This window comes from Periplaneta americana, chromosome 8, assembly GCF_040183065.1.
Source record: "Periplaneta americana isolate PAMFEO1 chromosome 8, P.americana_PAMFEO1_priV1, whole genome shotgun sequence".
Taxonomy (NCBI): domain Eukaryota; kingdom Metazoa; phylum Arthropoda; class Insecta; order Blattodea; family Blattidae; genus Periplaneta; species Periplaneta americana.
The window spans coordinates 169177190-169195613 of record NC_091124.1 but is presented as its reverse complement, the minus strand read 5'-3'; the positions used below and the strand labels follow the sequence as shown (position 1 = coordinate 169195613).

General features: G+C 34.8%; 1 protein-coding gene across 1 annotated transcript in view; it reads left to right on the top strand.

Annotated features, from left to right (window-relative positions):
- The window catches only part of eag (ether a go-go), a 167974-nt gene that overhangs the window by 53583 nt on the left and 95967 nt on the right, over positions 1-18424 (top strand). Inside the window, exon 5 of the mRNA XM_069832133.1 lies at positions 12978-13401. Coding sequence (XP_069688234.1) covers positions 12978-13401 — 424 coding nt within the window. The remainder of the gene's footprint in view (positions 1-12977; positions 13402-18424) is intronic.

Below are 18424 nucleotides of genomic sequence, written 5' to 3'. Positions count from 1 at the left end.
AGAAAAAACATTCATTAAATATAGTTTTAATATCTATTCGAATGTCATAAACATTTCATATACTGAATAATTTAGAGGAAAAATTGTTCCGGGGCCGAGTATCGAACCCGGGACCTTTGGTTAAACGTACCAACGCTCTCCCAACTGAGCTACCCGGGAACTCTACCAGACACCGATCCAATTTTTCCCTCCATATCCACAGACCTCAAAGTGGGCTGACAACCGTCAAGCAACCAACATTGAGTGCACACTAACTCAGTGTGACTTAAATTGTGGTTTTCTGTTAACGAACAGTGACGTGTATTATACAAATCAAGCTTTCAGGTTTCATGAGTAACATATTGCTCAGTTGGGAGAGCGTTGGTACGTTTAACCAAAGGTCCCGGGTTCGATACCCGGCCCCGGAACAATTTTTCCTCTAAATTATTCAAATCAACTTTACAGGGAGTTATACCTGAAAGCTTGATTCGCATTTCATATACTGTACCTAAATTTCTCAAAATATGTTCAAAGTTCTGAGTCAAGATATGAATTACCCTATGCAGAATGTATGATAGGCTGAAGAATAAATTACATTCGGAATATGTATTATATGTCTTTCTCGTTTTACATTTTATCGTACCTGGTTAACAGGCCGAAACATGTTAACCAGGTAGGATAAAATTTAACACGAGAAAGACATATAATACATATTCCGAATTATAGTGTTAAAAGTTGTGTAATCAAGATGTATAATAAATTACAGGTTAGGGTACGGGTACTGACACTACAAAAGTATAGTTTTCGGCTTCTTTTGGTTTTCGATTGGTGCATATCTTACCTTTAGCATTAAAATCCATTATGAAATCTGTGAGGCACTGTAGCTCTCAATACTTCGTAAAAATTGACTGAATTGATTGGGAAAGAGAGGTGCAAGAAACTCAAGTTATGGAATCCATTTAAGGAAAAGTAATAAGTAAAAAAATAAAAAGACGATATATCATATACTTTACAATGTAAAATAATAATCATACAGTACCTACTGTGAAATACATTCGAAATATTTCTTTCTGGAAAACTGTATCGAGGAAATTCTGATACAGCGTGCATAAATTATCTTCTATTACAATTTTCAATAACAAGAAATACTTTTCTGATTGTCATATCCATAGTTTTAAATTGAATGTTTATACAGAAAGTGTGCTACTCGCAGGTAGCAGATAGCCCCGAAAAGTGTCAGTTTAAATTAACAAGACAGAAGTGAAAAGAAACTTTCTTATGTTCTACTTGTGTGCATGAGAAATAGGAGATTATCACAACATATGTTTGGGCGTCCAAACGCAAGTGAACACAGTGCTTCATATTCCAGAAAGTGGCAGCCAGAACTTGAGGAGGCACTGCCTGAATTTCGTTCCATATGTTGTCCTGTAAACCTCGAGCATAATCATGTACACACGCTCTTTGAGATGTACACAGTAAAAATCTGGTGGGGTCAAATGGGGTAACTTTGGAGGCCATACCCCTTTCGAAATGACTTTGCCAGCAAAAAATTATTTAATCTCAGCCATACTCGCATCACGCTGCTAAAAAAAATGGAGATTAAGTTCCCCTTCGTCTGACTGATTACAAAAACCTGGAACATTTCAATGTAGACATTAATCGTCACAGTAATGTTGAAAAACTGATTGATTCACAAAAACTTGGAACATTTCAATGTAGACAGTACTCGTCACAGTAATGTTGAAAACGGATTGATCCACAAAAACTTGGAACATTTCAATGTAGACAGTACTCGTCACAGTAATGTGAAAAACTGATTGATTCACAAAAACCTGGAACATTTCAACGTAGACAGTACTCGTCACAGTAATGTGAATAACTGATTGATTCAAAAAAACCTGGAACATTTCAACTTAGACAGTACTCGTCACAGTAATGTGAATAACTGATTGATTCAAAAAAACCTGGAACATTTCAATGTAGACAGTACTCGCCACAGTAATGTTGAAAAACTGGTTGATTCACAAAAAACTTGGAACATTTCAATGTAGACAGTACTCGTCACAGTAATGTTAAAAACGGATTGATCCACAAAAACTTGGAACATTTCAATGTAAACAGTACTCGTCACAATAATGTTGAAAAACTGATTGATTCACAGAAACTTAGAACATTTCAATGTAGACAGTACTCGTCACAGTAATGTGAAAAACTGATTGATTCACAAAAACCTGGAACATTTCAACGTAGACAGTACTCGTCACAGTAATGTGAATAACTGATTGATTCAAAAAGACCTGGAACATTTCAACTTAGACAGTACTCGTCACAGTAATGTGAATAACTGATTGATTCAAAAAAACCTGGAACATTTCAATGTAGACAGTACTCGTCACAGTAATGTGAAAAACTGATTGATTCACAAAAACCTGGAACATTTCAACGTAGACAGTACTCGTCACAGTAATGTGAATAACTGATTGATTCAAAAAAACCTGGAACATTTCAATGTAGACAGTACTCGTCACAATAATGTTGAAAAACTGATTGATTCACAAAAACTTGGAACATTTCAATGTAGACAGTACTCGTCACAGTAATGTTGAAAACGGATTGATCAACAAAAACTTGGAACATTTCAATGTAAACAGTACTCGTCACAGTAATGTTGAAAAACTGATTGATTCACAGAAACTTGGAACATTTCAATGTAGACAGTACTCGTCACAGTAATGTGAAAAACTGATTGATTCACAAAAACCTGGAACATTTCAACGTAGACAGTACTCGTCACAGTAATGTGAATAACTGATTGATTCAAAAAAAACCTGGAACATTTCAATGTAGACAGTACTCGCCACAGTAATGTTGAAAACGGATTGATCCACAAAAACTTGGAACATTTCAATGTAGACAGTACTCGTCACAGTAATGTTGAAAACGGATTGATCCACAAAAACTTGGAACATTTCAATGTAAACAGTACTCGTCAGAGTAATGTTGAAAACGGATCGATCCACGAAAACTTGGAACATTTCAATGTAAACAGTACTCGTCACAGTAATGTTGAAAAACTGATTGATTCACAGAAACTTAGAACATTTCAATGTAGACAGTACTCGTCACAGTAATGTGAATAACTGATTGATTAAAAAAACCTGGAACATTTCAATGTAGACAGTACTCGCCACAGTAATGTTGAAAAACTGATTGATTCACAAAAACCTGGAATATTTCAACGTAGACAGTAGTCGTCACAGTAATGTGAAAAACTGATTGATTCACAAAAACCTGGAACATTTCAATGTAGACAGTACTCGTCACAGTAATGTGAATAACTGATTGCTTCAAAAAAACCTGGAACACTTCAATGTAGACAGTACTCGCCACAGTAATGTTGAAAAACTGATTGATTCACAAAAACTTGGAACATTTCAATGTAGACAATACTCGTCACAGTAATGTGAATAACTGATTGACCAAAAAAACCTGGAACATTTCAATGTAGACAGTACCCGTCACAATAATGTTGAAAACTGATTGATTCACAAAAACTTGGAACATTTCAATGTAGACAGTACTCGTCACAGTAATGTGAATAACTGATTGACCAAAAAAACCTGGAACATTTCAATGTAGACAGTACCCGTCACAATAATGTTGAAAACTGATTGATTCACAAAAACTTGGAACATTTCAATGTAGACAGTACTCGTCACAGTAATGTGAAAAACTGATTGATTCACAAAAACCTGGAACATTTCAACGTAGACAGTACTCGTCACAGTAATGTGAATAACTGATTGATTCAAAAAAAACCTGGAACATTTCAATGTAGACAGTACTCGCCACAGTAATGTTGAAAACGGATTGATCCACAAAAACTTGGAACATTTCAATGTAGACAGTACTCGTCACAGTAATGTTGAAAACGGATTGATCCACAAAAACTTGGAACATTTCAATGTAAACAATACTCGTCAGAGTAATGTTGAAAACGGATCGATCCACGAAAACTTGGAACATTTCAATGTAAACAGTACTCGTCACAGTAATGTTGAAAAACTGATTGATTCACAGAAACTTAGAACATTTCAATGTAGACAGTACTCGTCACAGTAATGTGAATAACTGATTGATTAAAAAAACCTGGAACATTTCAATGTAGACAGTACTCGCCACAGTAATGTTGAAAAACTGATTGATTCACAAAAACCTGGAATATTTCAACGTAGACAGTAGTCGTCACAGTAATGTGAAAAACTGATTGATTCACAAAAACCTGGAACATTTCAATGTAGACAGTACTCGTCACAGTAATGTGAATAACTGATTGATTCAAAAAAACCTGGAACACTTCAATGTAGACAGTACTCGCCACAGTAATGTTGAAAAACTTATTGATTCACAAAAACTTGGAACATTTCAATGTAGACAATACTCGTCACAGTAATGTGAATAACTGATTGACCAAAAAAACCTGGAACATTTCAATGTAGACAGTACCCGTCACAATAATGTTGAAAACTGATTGATTCACAAAAACTTGGAACATTTCAATGTAGACAGTACTCGTCAGAGTAATGTTGAAAAATATAGATCCGATTATGCGCCACTGGGATACTGCTAACTTTCTGGGAATGAGGGGCTCCTCATGCATAGTGCAGTGTGTACAAGTTTTCACTACCCTATATACTCATGTTCCGGGAATTTACGTAGCCAGGCAAATGAAACCACGCTTCTTCCTCGTTGGTGAACCATGTGTAGTCAAGTCCAATATCCGTGAATTATGAGCAATGAATGTCTGGAAGAGACAATGCCAATACATCATGCATTTTTCTCGACCTGGTCGCTTTCAATTCGTGAAAAACGTAAACTAGTATGCTTGTAGTTGTTTATTTTCTTTTTTGCAGCTCTTTGGTACGTGCTTCTGAATACTTCAGTTTCTTGCGTTAGTCCCCATAAGGACTGTAGTCCTGAAGAAGCCTGTAGTCTGTTTGCAACCTCACACACTGTTTCTTTAAACATTGTCGGTCACAGTCCAACAATGTCTGTGTGATTTCAAGCTTTTTCATCAACTTTTGAATACAATGTTTTGATGATGGGTGACGACCACCAAACCTCTCCACAAACTTTCTCTGATAATTCTTTATGGATTCTCTAACCCAATACGTCTTTACAAGAAACACATGCTCTTCTACAGACACTAATACATGTTCAATACTCACCTCTGCACAATTAGTCACTTCAGATGACTGACCCTACATACAGGCAGCGGCCATACCACTGTCATAGTTGTCTGTCTCCCCACCATTCCCTTCATCATTTAATCCCGTGGTGTTGCCATATTTCCTGTTTCTTGGATTACTGAGTGTTAAAATGTCAATGCAGTCCTCCAAATTTTACCATAATTAGATGGAGAAAATTGGGGGTACCTTAGAGTGGGACAGATTCAATGAACGCATATTTTCCAAAATTTTAATTTATATATTCTAACATTTCCATTTGACTTGTCTACGAAATTCGTAGCATCTTAGCTTGGCCTGACTCTTTGAGGTCTGACGCAGGACGGATCTTTGTACTCAGGCTTGATTAGGATCATTGTGTGTCCTAAATATGTGATGAGTGTCCAAATCCGACAAGTTATCTGGATGGCTTTCATGAATCCGATACTGACAAGTGAACCATCCTGCATAAATACTTTGAATTTCTCTTATAATATGGTTGAGAAAGCCTCTGTATTTCATTATATGCCACAACTTATTTTGATTTTCTTCATAAAGTGCCGTGACATAATCAATAAATGCTGTATAATGTGGAAGGTTAAATTCTTTTCATTTTTCAAGCAATTGTACCATAGTACAGGTACAATTACAGCACTATCTATCCTTTCTTAAGCTATGTTGTGCTGTACTAACCTCGAAAAGGAAAGTTCCGCTCATCTCTGAATATACTATGGTACCTTATTTTTGTCCCTCTTTTAAATATTAGAATTAAAATTACTTCTTTTCCATCTTCAGGATTAGGCCTACTCTCTGTTTTCCAATATTATTTAAAATCTGTAAGAATTCATTATGAAAAGAGAGTGAACAATATTTAATTAGGCCTAATTCTATATTCATCGTACCTAAACCTGGTGCTTTTCTATTTTTAAAACTTTTTTTACTAGTGTCTAAGTCTCGGCATTAGAGTGCTGGTCTTTCATTCAAGTGGTCCAGATTCGATCTCCAGCTTGGTCAAGATGGAAATTGTTATTGACAAAACAGACGTTGCAGATGGTTCTTTTCGGGATTCTCCTGTTCAGCTTTTTCATTCCATCAACACTGTCCACCTTCCTCTCATTTCATCTACACAGCGTTTTCCAAACTGTGGTTTCCGAAATTTTGCAAGAGGTTCGCCAAAATGTTTCCCTAATGGCGAATTCAGAGGTTCTTGGATTTTAATGACAAGGACTGTCCAAGACCATAGTGTGTTGTTTGTGATGACGTTCTTGCTAACAGTAGTCTGAAACTTTCTCTACTTGAACCCCAGATCCACTGATTTTCAATTACAGGAAAATTATAAATCTTTGTCATTAATTAGTCTTAAGGAGTTCCCAGTGTTAGCGAATAAAACCATAACATTTGTTATCTTTTTCATTCGCATATTTTTGCGAGAAGTTTCTTTCTTCATAACCCTATTGAAAAAATAAGTTCAGAAATAGACTTCGTGCTGAAAGTGATGTGAGATTTCCTGTAACTTTAGTTCCTGACTTCAAAGCTCTGTGTTATCAAAACTAAACACGGCCTTCTCATTGAATTTCAAATGAAGAGGTGAGTAATTCTATAATAAAAACGTTTAGCTTAAGAGAGAAGTTTAAAATATTGAAGCTACCCTGCAACATAAGCCGCCATGAAATTCTGTCAGTTCATAAAATATTTCCATAGTATCAATAAAGTAAATTCTCAGTACAGTATATGCTGACTTTAAAATGTGTGAACTCCAATTATGTGACTTAGCAAAATGCGTTATTGTATTACGAGCTTATATATCAGACGCTATGGACAGTACTCTATAACAGAGTCGCCAGTATGAAAGGATAATTCCAAGCCTTTGGCGTGAGACGAACTCGATAGCTCAGTGGTAGAGCGCCTGACCGGAGAACAGGAAGTCGCAGGTTGGATTCCCGCTCGAGGTTGTGAAATTTTTCTTTCATACCATGGCATGATTGTGACTATAATAGTATTTAAATTCATTAATATGTCACATCAACGGACGTGTATACGTCACCAAAACATCGTAAGATGAAGATTACATTTGTAAAGTTTCTTTCAAGCCATAAGCAGTGCTGACTAGATCAGACGCTATGGACAGTACTCTATAACAGAGTCGCCTTTGGCGTGAGACGAACTCGATAGCTCAGTGGTAGAGCGCCTGACCGGAAAACAGGAAGTCGCAGGTTCGATTCCCGCTCGAGGTTGTGAAGTTTTTCTTTCATACCATGGCATGATTGTGACTATAATAGTATTTAAATTCATTATATATTTAATTTGGGTTTTAATGGCGATCTTACTCGTGTTAATATGTAAGCATGTGTGGCTTACAGCTGTTTCGGTGTTACTTGACACCATCCTCAGAGCCTAATAGATCTCGGCGCTATCTCAACTTCACTGCCTATTGTGTGGGTGCGTTCGTGTGATGAAGAGTTGTGTCAAATAGTGTGTGTGTTCTGAAATTGATCTGTGTGTTGAGAATTTGATTAGGGTGTGTTTTAGTGTGTGTCTGTATATTTCATACTGCAGTGGCGTATACTGGTTAAAGGGTTTGGGCTACCACTGACCCTATTATTACACAAAATATATCTAACAATTACTTTAATTTTAATTACTATGGTAAAACTAATAATACAAAATTATTACATTATGTTATATTATAAACTTTTTCTTTTGTAATTTCCTTGGGCTACCGCCGGTAGCCCGGGTAGTCCGCAAAATACGCCCCTGTCATACTGTTCTTGTGTACACACTAGTGTTTTAATAGTATGAAACCCAAACCCAAATATATATATATATATATATATATATAACATCTATTACCGGTAATATATCTATTACATGTATTAATATATTATTATATCTATTAATAAGCGGTTCGCCAAATTCAGATCATTCTGAAAGGGGATCGTGAGTCGAAACAGTTTGGGAATCACTGCTCTATTCACCTTAATTCATACTATTAAAACGCTAGTGTGTACACAAGAACAGTATGAAATATACAGACACACACTAAAACACACCCTAATCAAATTCTCAACACACAGATCAATTTCAGAACACACACACTATTTAACACAACTCTTCATCACACGAACGCACCCACACAACAGGCAGTGAAGTTGAGATAGCGCCGAGATCTATTTGGCTTTGAGGATGGTGTCAAGTAACACCGAAACAGCTGTAAGCCACACATGCTTACATATTAACACGTGTAAGATCGCCATTCAATCAATTGTCAATATAAAACCACTCAAGCAACTGTCTGTTCTATTCTGCTGTAATGTAGAAATGTTGATCTATTTCTTTTGAGCCTTCAAATTATGATTTCGTTTCTGAAGTAATAGTTAACAGGTGTAATCTACATTAGTACAATAACTTTTTTTTTTCAATTGCCTGAAACGTTAAACCGTGTATTTTTATACAAGAATTCATATACCTACTAGAGATACTCTCTGTTTTTATCTATTAACTGGTTCGAATTTCGTGTTGGAAAGTGAAACAGTCAAGTTGATCTGATGCTAATTATTTCGAAATTTAACATTTATCTCATGGAGGTCTGTGTCCATGTCCTCATTTATAATACAAATTTCCTGTTTGTGGAAATGTAAAAATATTTTGTCATGTGTTAATTACATGCATAGATGTATGTAAATCTAAACAACCACTCGAACCCCAGCAACAAAGTCCACTCACTACATCATGTCCAAGTTTGCAAATAAAAATACTACTGTAACTTGGTTCTACGCTAGAATATTTCCATAAATATAAAACAAAAGTAGTTATTTACTGTTGGAAGTTAAATTAAGGATACACTTAAGTTACGTGATATTTTGTGAATATTGTAGAAAAATCCAATTTTTCATTTTTAACTTTATATGGTTCAGAGAACCTCTACACAAATTTTCACGCAGATAGGACTCTTCATTTAGCTGTTTCGACCAACATTTAATTAAAAGGTTGCACACTTTAAGTGGTTGTTTAAACTTTTAAATTCAGTTTTCTCCATTTGCATTTTTTCTTAGGTAGGTGTATATTGCTCTACTAAAAATGCTACTACTTCTCCAAATTTTGCACTATATGCGTAATTTTTTGTAGGTCGTCTTAAAAGCGTGAGTAACAAAACTTGCTATCAGAATTTTCCTTAAACCTCATGATTTTTGGGGAAAATATTTTTTTTCTGCTAGGCATCATAATTTTTACCCATTTTTATATTTGACTACTTATAAAATAATGTTTTCTTAGCGCTTAAATAATAATCTGATAAAAAAAAGTAAATACCGATAGCAAGTTATATTTCAGGGAATTTGAAAGGCATGTGGAGCAAATTTTAGGCAAATATTTTGAAATTTGTTGGAGGAGTAGTGAATTTTCGAAATACAGTACAATTTATTTAAAGAATTCATATAATTTTCTACCAAATAAGATGAAACTTTGTACAGAGACTATTTAGGCTATATGCAACAGGATATGTATACAAACTTTAAACAATCTAGCTCAAACGGCTAAGATAATTAAAATTTCACCTCAGTGTGCCCTTGATCAGAGAATGGTAGCCTATCTTTTAAATATCTGACTTTACATCGTTACCATCAACCGGGTATACTTTACACAAGGGGGGTAACTTTACACATTTCTAGAAAAAAATGTTTAGAAGGCAGCACATACAGACAATGTGTAGCAACTCCATGGAACTGATTCTATGTGACAACAGCACATATGTGTAGTAGACTGAAGTATGTGCCATTATTAAAGCTGTTATACACCATTTTTCTAGAAATGTGTAAAGTTATCCCCCTTGTGTAAAGTATACCCGGTCAACGGTACAGTATATATTGTATAACATTTCCAAAAGTTCACAATTTCAAGTATTTTAATATAAAATATGTAACAGGCTATAATGCTCACTCGACCCTAGATACCAGTACATGTGTTGATCGTGTAAACTGTAAAATATAATCAACTTAGGTTATAAATGTAGTTTATACATACATTATTTGTACATTCGATGATACTCAGAACAAATTTATACAAATTACAAGAAAAGAATCATAGGTCTATTCAAATATTTTAATTTAAATGTAGATATGTTAAAACGTTAATTTATAACATTGGTTGGTTGTCTCAACAAAATATTTAGGTCGTTCATGTAAGATAGTGACACTTTGAACAATAAATAATCAGTGTTAAGTAACCTTCACATTTTAATTATATACTGCATACTAACAATAAGAGTTCAGTTGTTTCAAAATAAATAGCTTTAATGTTTGCTACAGCAATAACAGTTTGCAAAAATAAATGACCAATAATGTCATAATAGTTCTTTTTTCTTCGTCTTGCTTCTTGATGTGTATTTCCATTTCCAAGCATTGAAACGATAGCACATTGTCATCCATATATTCCTGTTGCTATTGTCTGAATCTTGAGTTGGTTAAGGTGTTCATGAAGCTGGATTCTTCAACACAGATATCAGCTCGTTAGTTCTATGTGAGGGGATTAATGCTACATATTCGAGAGTTTCAATTTCAGTTTGATAAACTTTGGTAAATGGATAATTTGTTCTGTGAAGATGGGTCTACGACTACATACCGTATCACAGTCTCATTTTTTTTTTTTTTTTTTTTTTTTTTTTTCCGGTTTTTCATTTACTTTATTTTCTACGTTTATATGTACAATTTTACAGCAGAGTCCGTATAGGCCAGTTTCTATCTGATGCTTTTCCAATTCACTGCGGTCTAAAGCAAGGAGATGCACTACCACCATTACTTTTTAACTTCGCTCTAGAATATGCCATTAGGAAAGTTTAGGATAACAGAGAGGGTTTAGAATTGAACAGGTTATATCAGCTTCTTGTCTATGAGGATGACGTGAATATGTTAGGAGAAAATCCACAGACGATTAGGGAAACACGGCAATTTTACTTGAAGCAAGTAAAGCGATAGGTTTGGAAGTAAATCCCGAAAAGACAAAGTACTGTATATGATTATATCTCGTGACCAGAATATTGTACGAAATGGAAACATAAAAATTGGAGTGAAGGTGAAAAAATTCAAATATCTTGGAGCAACAGTAACAAATATAAATGGCACTCGGGAGGAAATTAAACTCAGAATAAATATGGGAAATGCCTGTTACTATTCGGTTGAGAAGCTTTTGTCATCTAGTCTGCTGTCAAAAAATCTGAAAGTTAGGATTTATAAAACAGTTATTATACCGGTTGTTCTTTATGGTTGTGAAACTTGGACTCTCACTTTGAGAGAGAAACAGAGATTAAGAGTATTTGAGAATAAGGTTCTTAGGAAAATATTTGGGGCTAAGAGGGATGAAGTTACAGGAGAATGGAGAAAGTTACACAATGCAGAATTGCACGCATTGTATTCTTCACCTGACATAATTAGGAACATTAAATCCAGACGTTTGAGATGGGCAGGGCATGTAACACTTATGGACGAATCTAGAAATTAGTTGGGAGACAGGAGGGAAAAAGACCTTTGGGGAGGCCGAGACGTAGATGGGAGGATAATATTCAAATGGATTTGAGGAAGGTGGGATATGATGATAGAGACTGGATTAATCTTGCACAGGATAGGGACTGATGGCAGGCTTATGTGGGGGCAGCAATGAACCTGCGGGTTCCTTAAAAGCCATTTATAAGTAAGTAAATATACACAATTTTGTTCTTTTTTTTTTATTATGTACCGGTAATGTTTTTCTGGAAGCAGAATTTTGTCATTACCGTACCCATAACTCGATGTATTTATTATGTTGATGTTGAATATATATAGTATGGTTCAAAATTTCTTAGGAGCAAGTAGTAATTTTTTTGCTGCTATTGCTATTGGTATCCTCTCCATCTAAAGAAAGTTAGTTTCTGAACCAATGTTTGTCTGAAGTCTCTGAAAAGGTGAAAGTATCACCTTTACACGCAATAAAGACGCACAGGAGCATGGAGGTAAAGGTTCTGATCTGACTTCCGGGAAAAATCTGATATTCAATTTGGAGACTGAATGGTTCCTCGGGCTGTTCTGTAAATTCTGACATTGAGAAAAATCCCACCACCACCTGGGATCGAACCCGAGACTTTCCAGTCAATAATTAGTTGTTCTACCAACTGAACTAATCAACTGCTAATGCTAGTCTTTGCATTGAACAAATTTTGTCTGCAATAGTTGATTAATTTCCTCTAAAGTCAACGAAGAACATACTCGTAGCTCATGTTTGAAACACGAAATAGCTGTGACTTTAAACAAATGCATACCGGTAATACATGGTCATTCATGCACACTCGTTCAGTTTAGAAGTATATTCAGATACACGATAATCACGTTATTTCCTGTCTTACCTAAATTCCCTATATAAGCACTGCTATTTCTCTAACGTGGGTATGGAGAGTTTATTTAAAAGCTAATTTTAAGATACCCTGCTGTGTAAAATGTTTAATTTAAAAATGTGTAATCCTAAATTGCACACTTCATTTTATTTTATTTTACTTTTTTTTTTTTTTTTTTTTTTTTGACAGGTCAAGCCTTACTTGAAACTCTGTATTCATAAGATAGCCTACTATTGACTCATCGGTGTTTAGGAACTAGTTAAGACTTACAGGTATTAGAGGTCCATAACATAACATGTAAATAATAATTTTAATTATTAAGGCTAATGATATTGTTGAGGGTCATGCTCTGGTGAGATGTTAAGTGGCTCCCGCACGACGGAGAAGTATTGGATGGGCCTCCTCGGCTGTTGCAGGGGATCGGAAGCCTATTCAGTGCGTTGAAAGTGGTCCGGCTACTACGCCTGGGGCGCGTGGTTCGCAAGCTGGACCGCTATCTGGAATACGGTGCCGCCATGTTGATATTGCTGCTCTGCTTCTATATGCTTGTCGCGCATTGGCTTGCGTGCATCTGGTACTCAATAGGCCGCTCTGATGCCGATAACGGGGTCCAGTACTCGTGGCTGTGGAAGTTAGCCAATGTGACGCAGTCACCTTACTCATATATCTGGTCCAACGAGACCAATTCGCCAGAGCTGGTACACGGACCATCCCGCAAGACCATGTACGTCACAGCTCTCTACTTCACCATGACCTGCATGACCAGTGTCGGCTTCGGGAATGTGGCTGCAGAGACTGACAACGAGAAGATCTTCACAATCTGCATGATGATTATTGCAGGTGAGATAGCCATTTCAATTGGTGATGCACAGAGGCGGCTCTAAAGCTTAGAGAGCCTTTGGCGTAAGTCATACATAGAACCCTATGTATACACTACTATTCGTTGTTTGTATATTTTGTTACTGATACCTATTTATGAATTTCCTTCACTTTGAATATAACATTGTTTTTCTATATTATGCACAATATTAGTGTAAAATCACACTTTCTATTTATTATTTTCCTACACATATTTCTTAACTTTTTCACCCCTATGTGTTAAATTATCAGATGTTTAGAAATAACATATTATTGTCATTACTGTGATTAATACCAATCACCGTCATAGTAACAATAATAATAATAATAGTAATAATAATAATAATAATAGTAATAATAATAATAATAATAATAATATGTTAGGGTGGCAATGAACCTCCGGGTTCCTTAAAAGCCATTAGTAAGTAAGTAAGTAATAATAATCAATCAATCAATCAATCTTCTTAATGTATCCAGCTGTTTGCCAACAACATGAAGTCCACTATAGTCCACTGTAGTATATTCAGTTGTTGTTTTTCACGAGAAATGAGGGGTATTTTGATCGGTGTTCATTCTAGATGCCTGTTGCTAGTAGCCAGAGTTAAGTAATAATAATAATAATAATAATAATAATAATAATAATAATAATAATAATAATAATATATCGGTTATCTAATGTCAATGACATCTTCTGATTCCTAGTAGCCATAGCTTTCTATCCATCCAATCTCCAATCTGCAGCTCTTTTCTTCATGGCATCATGGTCTTCTCCTGCAACTTCTTCCTCAGGTTTCCACTCCAATGTTCGTTTTGGCAGTTGTTCTTCCTCCATCCGCTGAATGTGACTGTACCATTTTAACTGCTGTGTTTTTATGTAATCTAAAATTGTATCCTGAAATTTCATCTTTTCTCGTGTAATTGAGTTTATAATTTAATCTCTTCTTGAAATTCTTGCTGCTCGTCTTAAAAAAACCATTTCAATTGCTTGAATGTATTGCATTGTTGTTACTTTTAATGGCTAAAGTTCTGCTACGTACCGTAAGTTATAATACTCTTAATTATAAAACTAAAACTAAAATTACTAAAAAACTATAATAATAATAATAATAATAATAATCATAATCATAATCATAATAATAATAATCATAATAATCATCGTCATCATCATCATCATCATCATCCTGACAAGTATTAAGCCAAGTGACCTGTTACAGTCTTGTTTTCTGTCCGTCTCTTTTGAGATCTGCCAATGGATCAATAATAATAATAATAATAATAATAATAATACTAATGAAAGATTTATTAAAATCATCGATTTTATAATCAGGGTGTTCACAAGGATCCACAACAATGTTAAAATGTTTACAGTCATGAAGACGATTAATGTAGTGTACCGATACGTATACAAAGACAAATTAATTTGACAAATATTAAATATTTAAATATTAGCTTATTCAAAATTATTTTTAAAATAAATTAAATTGTAGAATTTCCAGTGAGTCTCATAAAAATGTTGATTAACATCTTCTGAAAATAAAATGATTGAAACCTAAAGATTTCAGTATGTCATAGGTATATTTTGATAGAGTCTCATGCACCAAAAGAAACGCCTTGAACATAACATTTGATTGGTGACTGAAGTATGAAATGCAAGGTTCATAAATCAGCTGCTTTTCATTGGCAGTAGTATGGGACTGCATTGTATCTCTCTTCAACCAGATGGTGAGATCTAGTATCAATTTTAGATTGCGCTTTGTATTAATGGCAACAATACCTGCCCATATTGTTGAATCATCTATAGAGAGGCAATAATGATAACAGTATTTATTAGCTGTCAGTACATTGAACAACACATTGATTGACGTTGTACAAAATGACCAAGAATAATGATTACACTGAACTGGCAATAGACAAAATTATACAAAATAACTATAGTAAAATTAAGAACAGAGAGTTTTTCAGCTCTCTTCTAAATTTTGAAGCTACCAGTAGGTAGCTTTAGTGTTCACCGCTGTGGAGTAATGGTTAGTATGTCTGACCGTGGCATGAGAGATCATAGGTTCAAATCCTGGTTGGGGTTTTTCCGAAGTTTTCTCCTCAACCAATTGAAGCAGAATTGTTGGGTAACTTTCACCTTTTGACCTCGAACTCATCTCGCCTTCATTAATTTCAATTTCATCTATCATCTTTCAATAGTTTCAGGTCGACCAGGGATGCAGCGGTATATAGTACTGTGATCTGCATACAGGTGACATCTATCTGAGGAAGCTGCAGCAGTCTCAGGAGAACAGAGAGTTTTTTGTCAAATCTGGTGTGTGACGTGGAGCTGAATTGATAGATGGTACTAAATAACGAATCATGAATCAAAGTTTATACAGGATGCAGCAGGATGTAGTACCGTGAATTTCATACAGATGGCATCAATTGAGGAAGCTGTAAAGTTCTCAGAAAGAGGAAGGGGTGATCTTGGAAAATGGGTGTCATTGCAGACTCTGTTGGACCTAGGTGTTGTGTATTGTGTGGCTGAATTGATAGATTGCGCCTACAGTGAATTACGTATGCTTATGTATGTTCATTTTTGTTATCATCGTCGTCGTCATCATCCAGAGTTGTAGTTGGTCAGTTACCCGCCAGTATTCAATCTCAGTACCAGTAATTCGTAAAATTTTTTGAGAAGAGTATCGGAAGTTTTCAGCTTTGCTAAATGTGATTCAGACTGTTATAAATACTCGTTTTCTTTAAATAATAAAGATATTTTAAAATGTAATTAATTTGAATTGTTTAGGTAACAGTTTATCGCAGTTATATGTAAGAAAGACCTTTTCTCTTGCCTTATTGTTTATGCCTTGGATTGTGAAAACTCTGAAAACTTTACAGCTAGCATAATGGTTACCAGTAGACATTTTTAAAATAAACAGGTTGAGTAATTCATTCAGGGGTGTATGCAAGGGGTGGGGGTTACAGGGTTAGAATCCCTCCCCTCTTGAGCTTAAAAAAATGCCATACTTACATTTGAGTTTTTTAATCCATAATAGTTTTCCCTTCTCTAATTTTTCACTGTCAGAGTAACAAAATCTACATCGACATAAGGCATAATCCTCCTACCCCTCCTTCAATATATTCATCATGCCAGTTTCATTCATCATCCTTGGTGAGTTTCGTGTTTCATTATTGTATTTAATTAAATTTATTTCAATATATTTTATTGTTTCCATGTATTTTCTTCTTATGTAAAGTAAAGTAACTTACCTATCATATACAAATATACATAAATGATTATTGTGTAAGTGTAATAATGGCACAAGCATTTTTTATTGTAGAAAGTTAAACAGAAGTTAAAATTTGTTAAAAATTGGATGGCTGTGAAAATATTACGAATCAAAGATTTTATAAAGGTATTCATGAATATAATATTAATAAATATATCGTAAAATAATACTGGTAATAATAATAATAATAATAATAATAATAATAATAATAATAATAATATCGGTACATAAAATTTAAAATACCGATAATGTAAATTGTAAACAATTTTAATAACAACTCCCCCCCATGCCAAAATCTTGCGTATGCCACTGCGTTCATTCATTATCTTTCATTATAACGATAGTAGTCACTGTACGTCTTTAGCTTAACAAACATATTGTGACTCAATTAGAAGTGATCTTTTGGCGAAACATTTTGCGGACAATGTTTATGAATTTAAATTGATCTCGTGTTTCAATTCAATGTATTGCTGTACGTAAAATCTTGGTTGAGCTCTGGTAGACGATCAGTAGAAGATCTTAACACCCGTAAAAAAATGACAACAAAAGCTCAATTCCAAGTGCCCACGTGGAAATTTTAAAGTGTTAATACCGGTTATTTTTAGTATCCAAGTAAATCCCTGTCATCACCATCACCACAATCATTATCATCTTCATCATCGTCGACCTGGTTGGCGAGTTTGTATAGCGCTGGCCTTCTATGCCCAAAGTTGCGGGTTCGATCCCGGACCAGGTCGATGGCATTTAAGCACAGGCTCATGTCAGTAGATTTACTGGCATGTAAAAGAACTCCTGCGGGACAAAATTCTGGCACATCCGGCAATGCTGATATAACCTCTGCATTTGCGAGCGTCGTTAAATAAAACATATCATTTTAGAAACATGACATTTCTTCATCATCATCATGAACAACATGTCTACTTTTCAGCCATAATATGCTACGACAATGCTCGGAAATATTTTCTCCAAAACTGTTCTATCTGAAATAATTCTAATGACGTCACTGTTTCATTGTTTAATTTCATTTGTTTTATTCAGAAAATGGTCCATATGCGACTTTTTTTGCCTTCATTCATTTATAATTTCACAGAAATTACAATCTCCGCAATATTTCAAACGTGATGCTTTACGTGCTGTGAAATGTCTGCCAATTTTGACATTCATTTAAGGGGCCCAGTGTCGTTTCAATGCATGGGCATAGTGGGCAGTTGTCCGGTGGCCCTACAAGCACACAGACCCCTTGCTAATTTACGCATAGACCAATCACTCGCTTCAACATTAAAATCTCCTGCTAACTCGATACAATTTACAATTCATTTTAATATATCAATATGCCTGGTAAATTATTAATAAGTATTTAATGAATTTCAGTCTTAAGGCATATAAACTTGCAAATGTTTATTTGCTATTTAATAACAATATATGAACGTTTTCGCCGTTTAGGGCATCTTCAGATATAACAAAACATATTATCTGGACCTATGATAACATATTATGCAAATAACAAGGAAAATAGAGAACAATATATGTGGTACATGAAATTCATTAAATACTTATTAATAACTCGATACAAGGAGAAAAATTACGACTTGTAGCATACACTTGGCATGTCTGACATCCTGAAGACCAATGACTTCAAGCCAATTATAAAGAAATTCTCTGTAAAGAAATTTCGCACATGTTATGTTGAACACTTGATGAATAAAAAATAATTCATGGTCATTTCATAAAGTGCA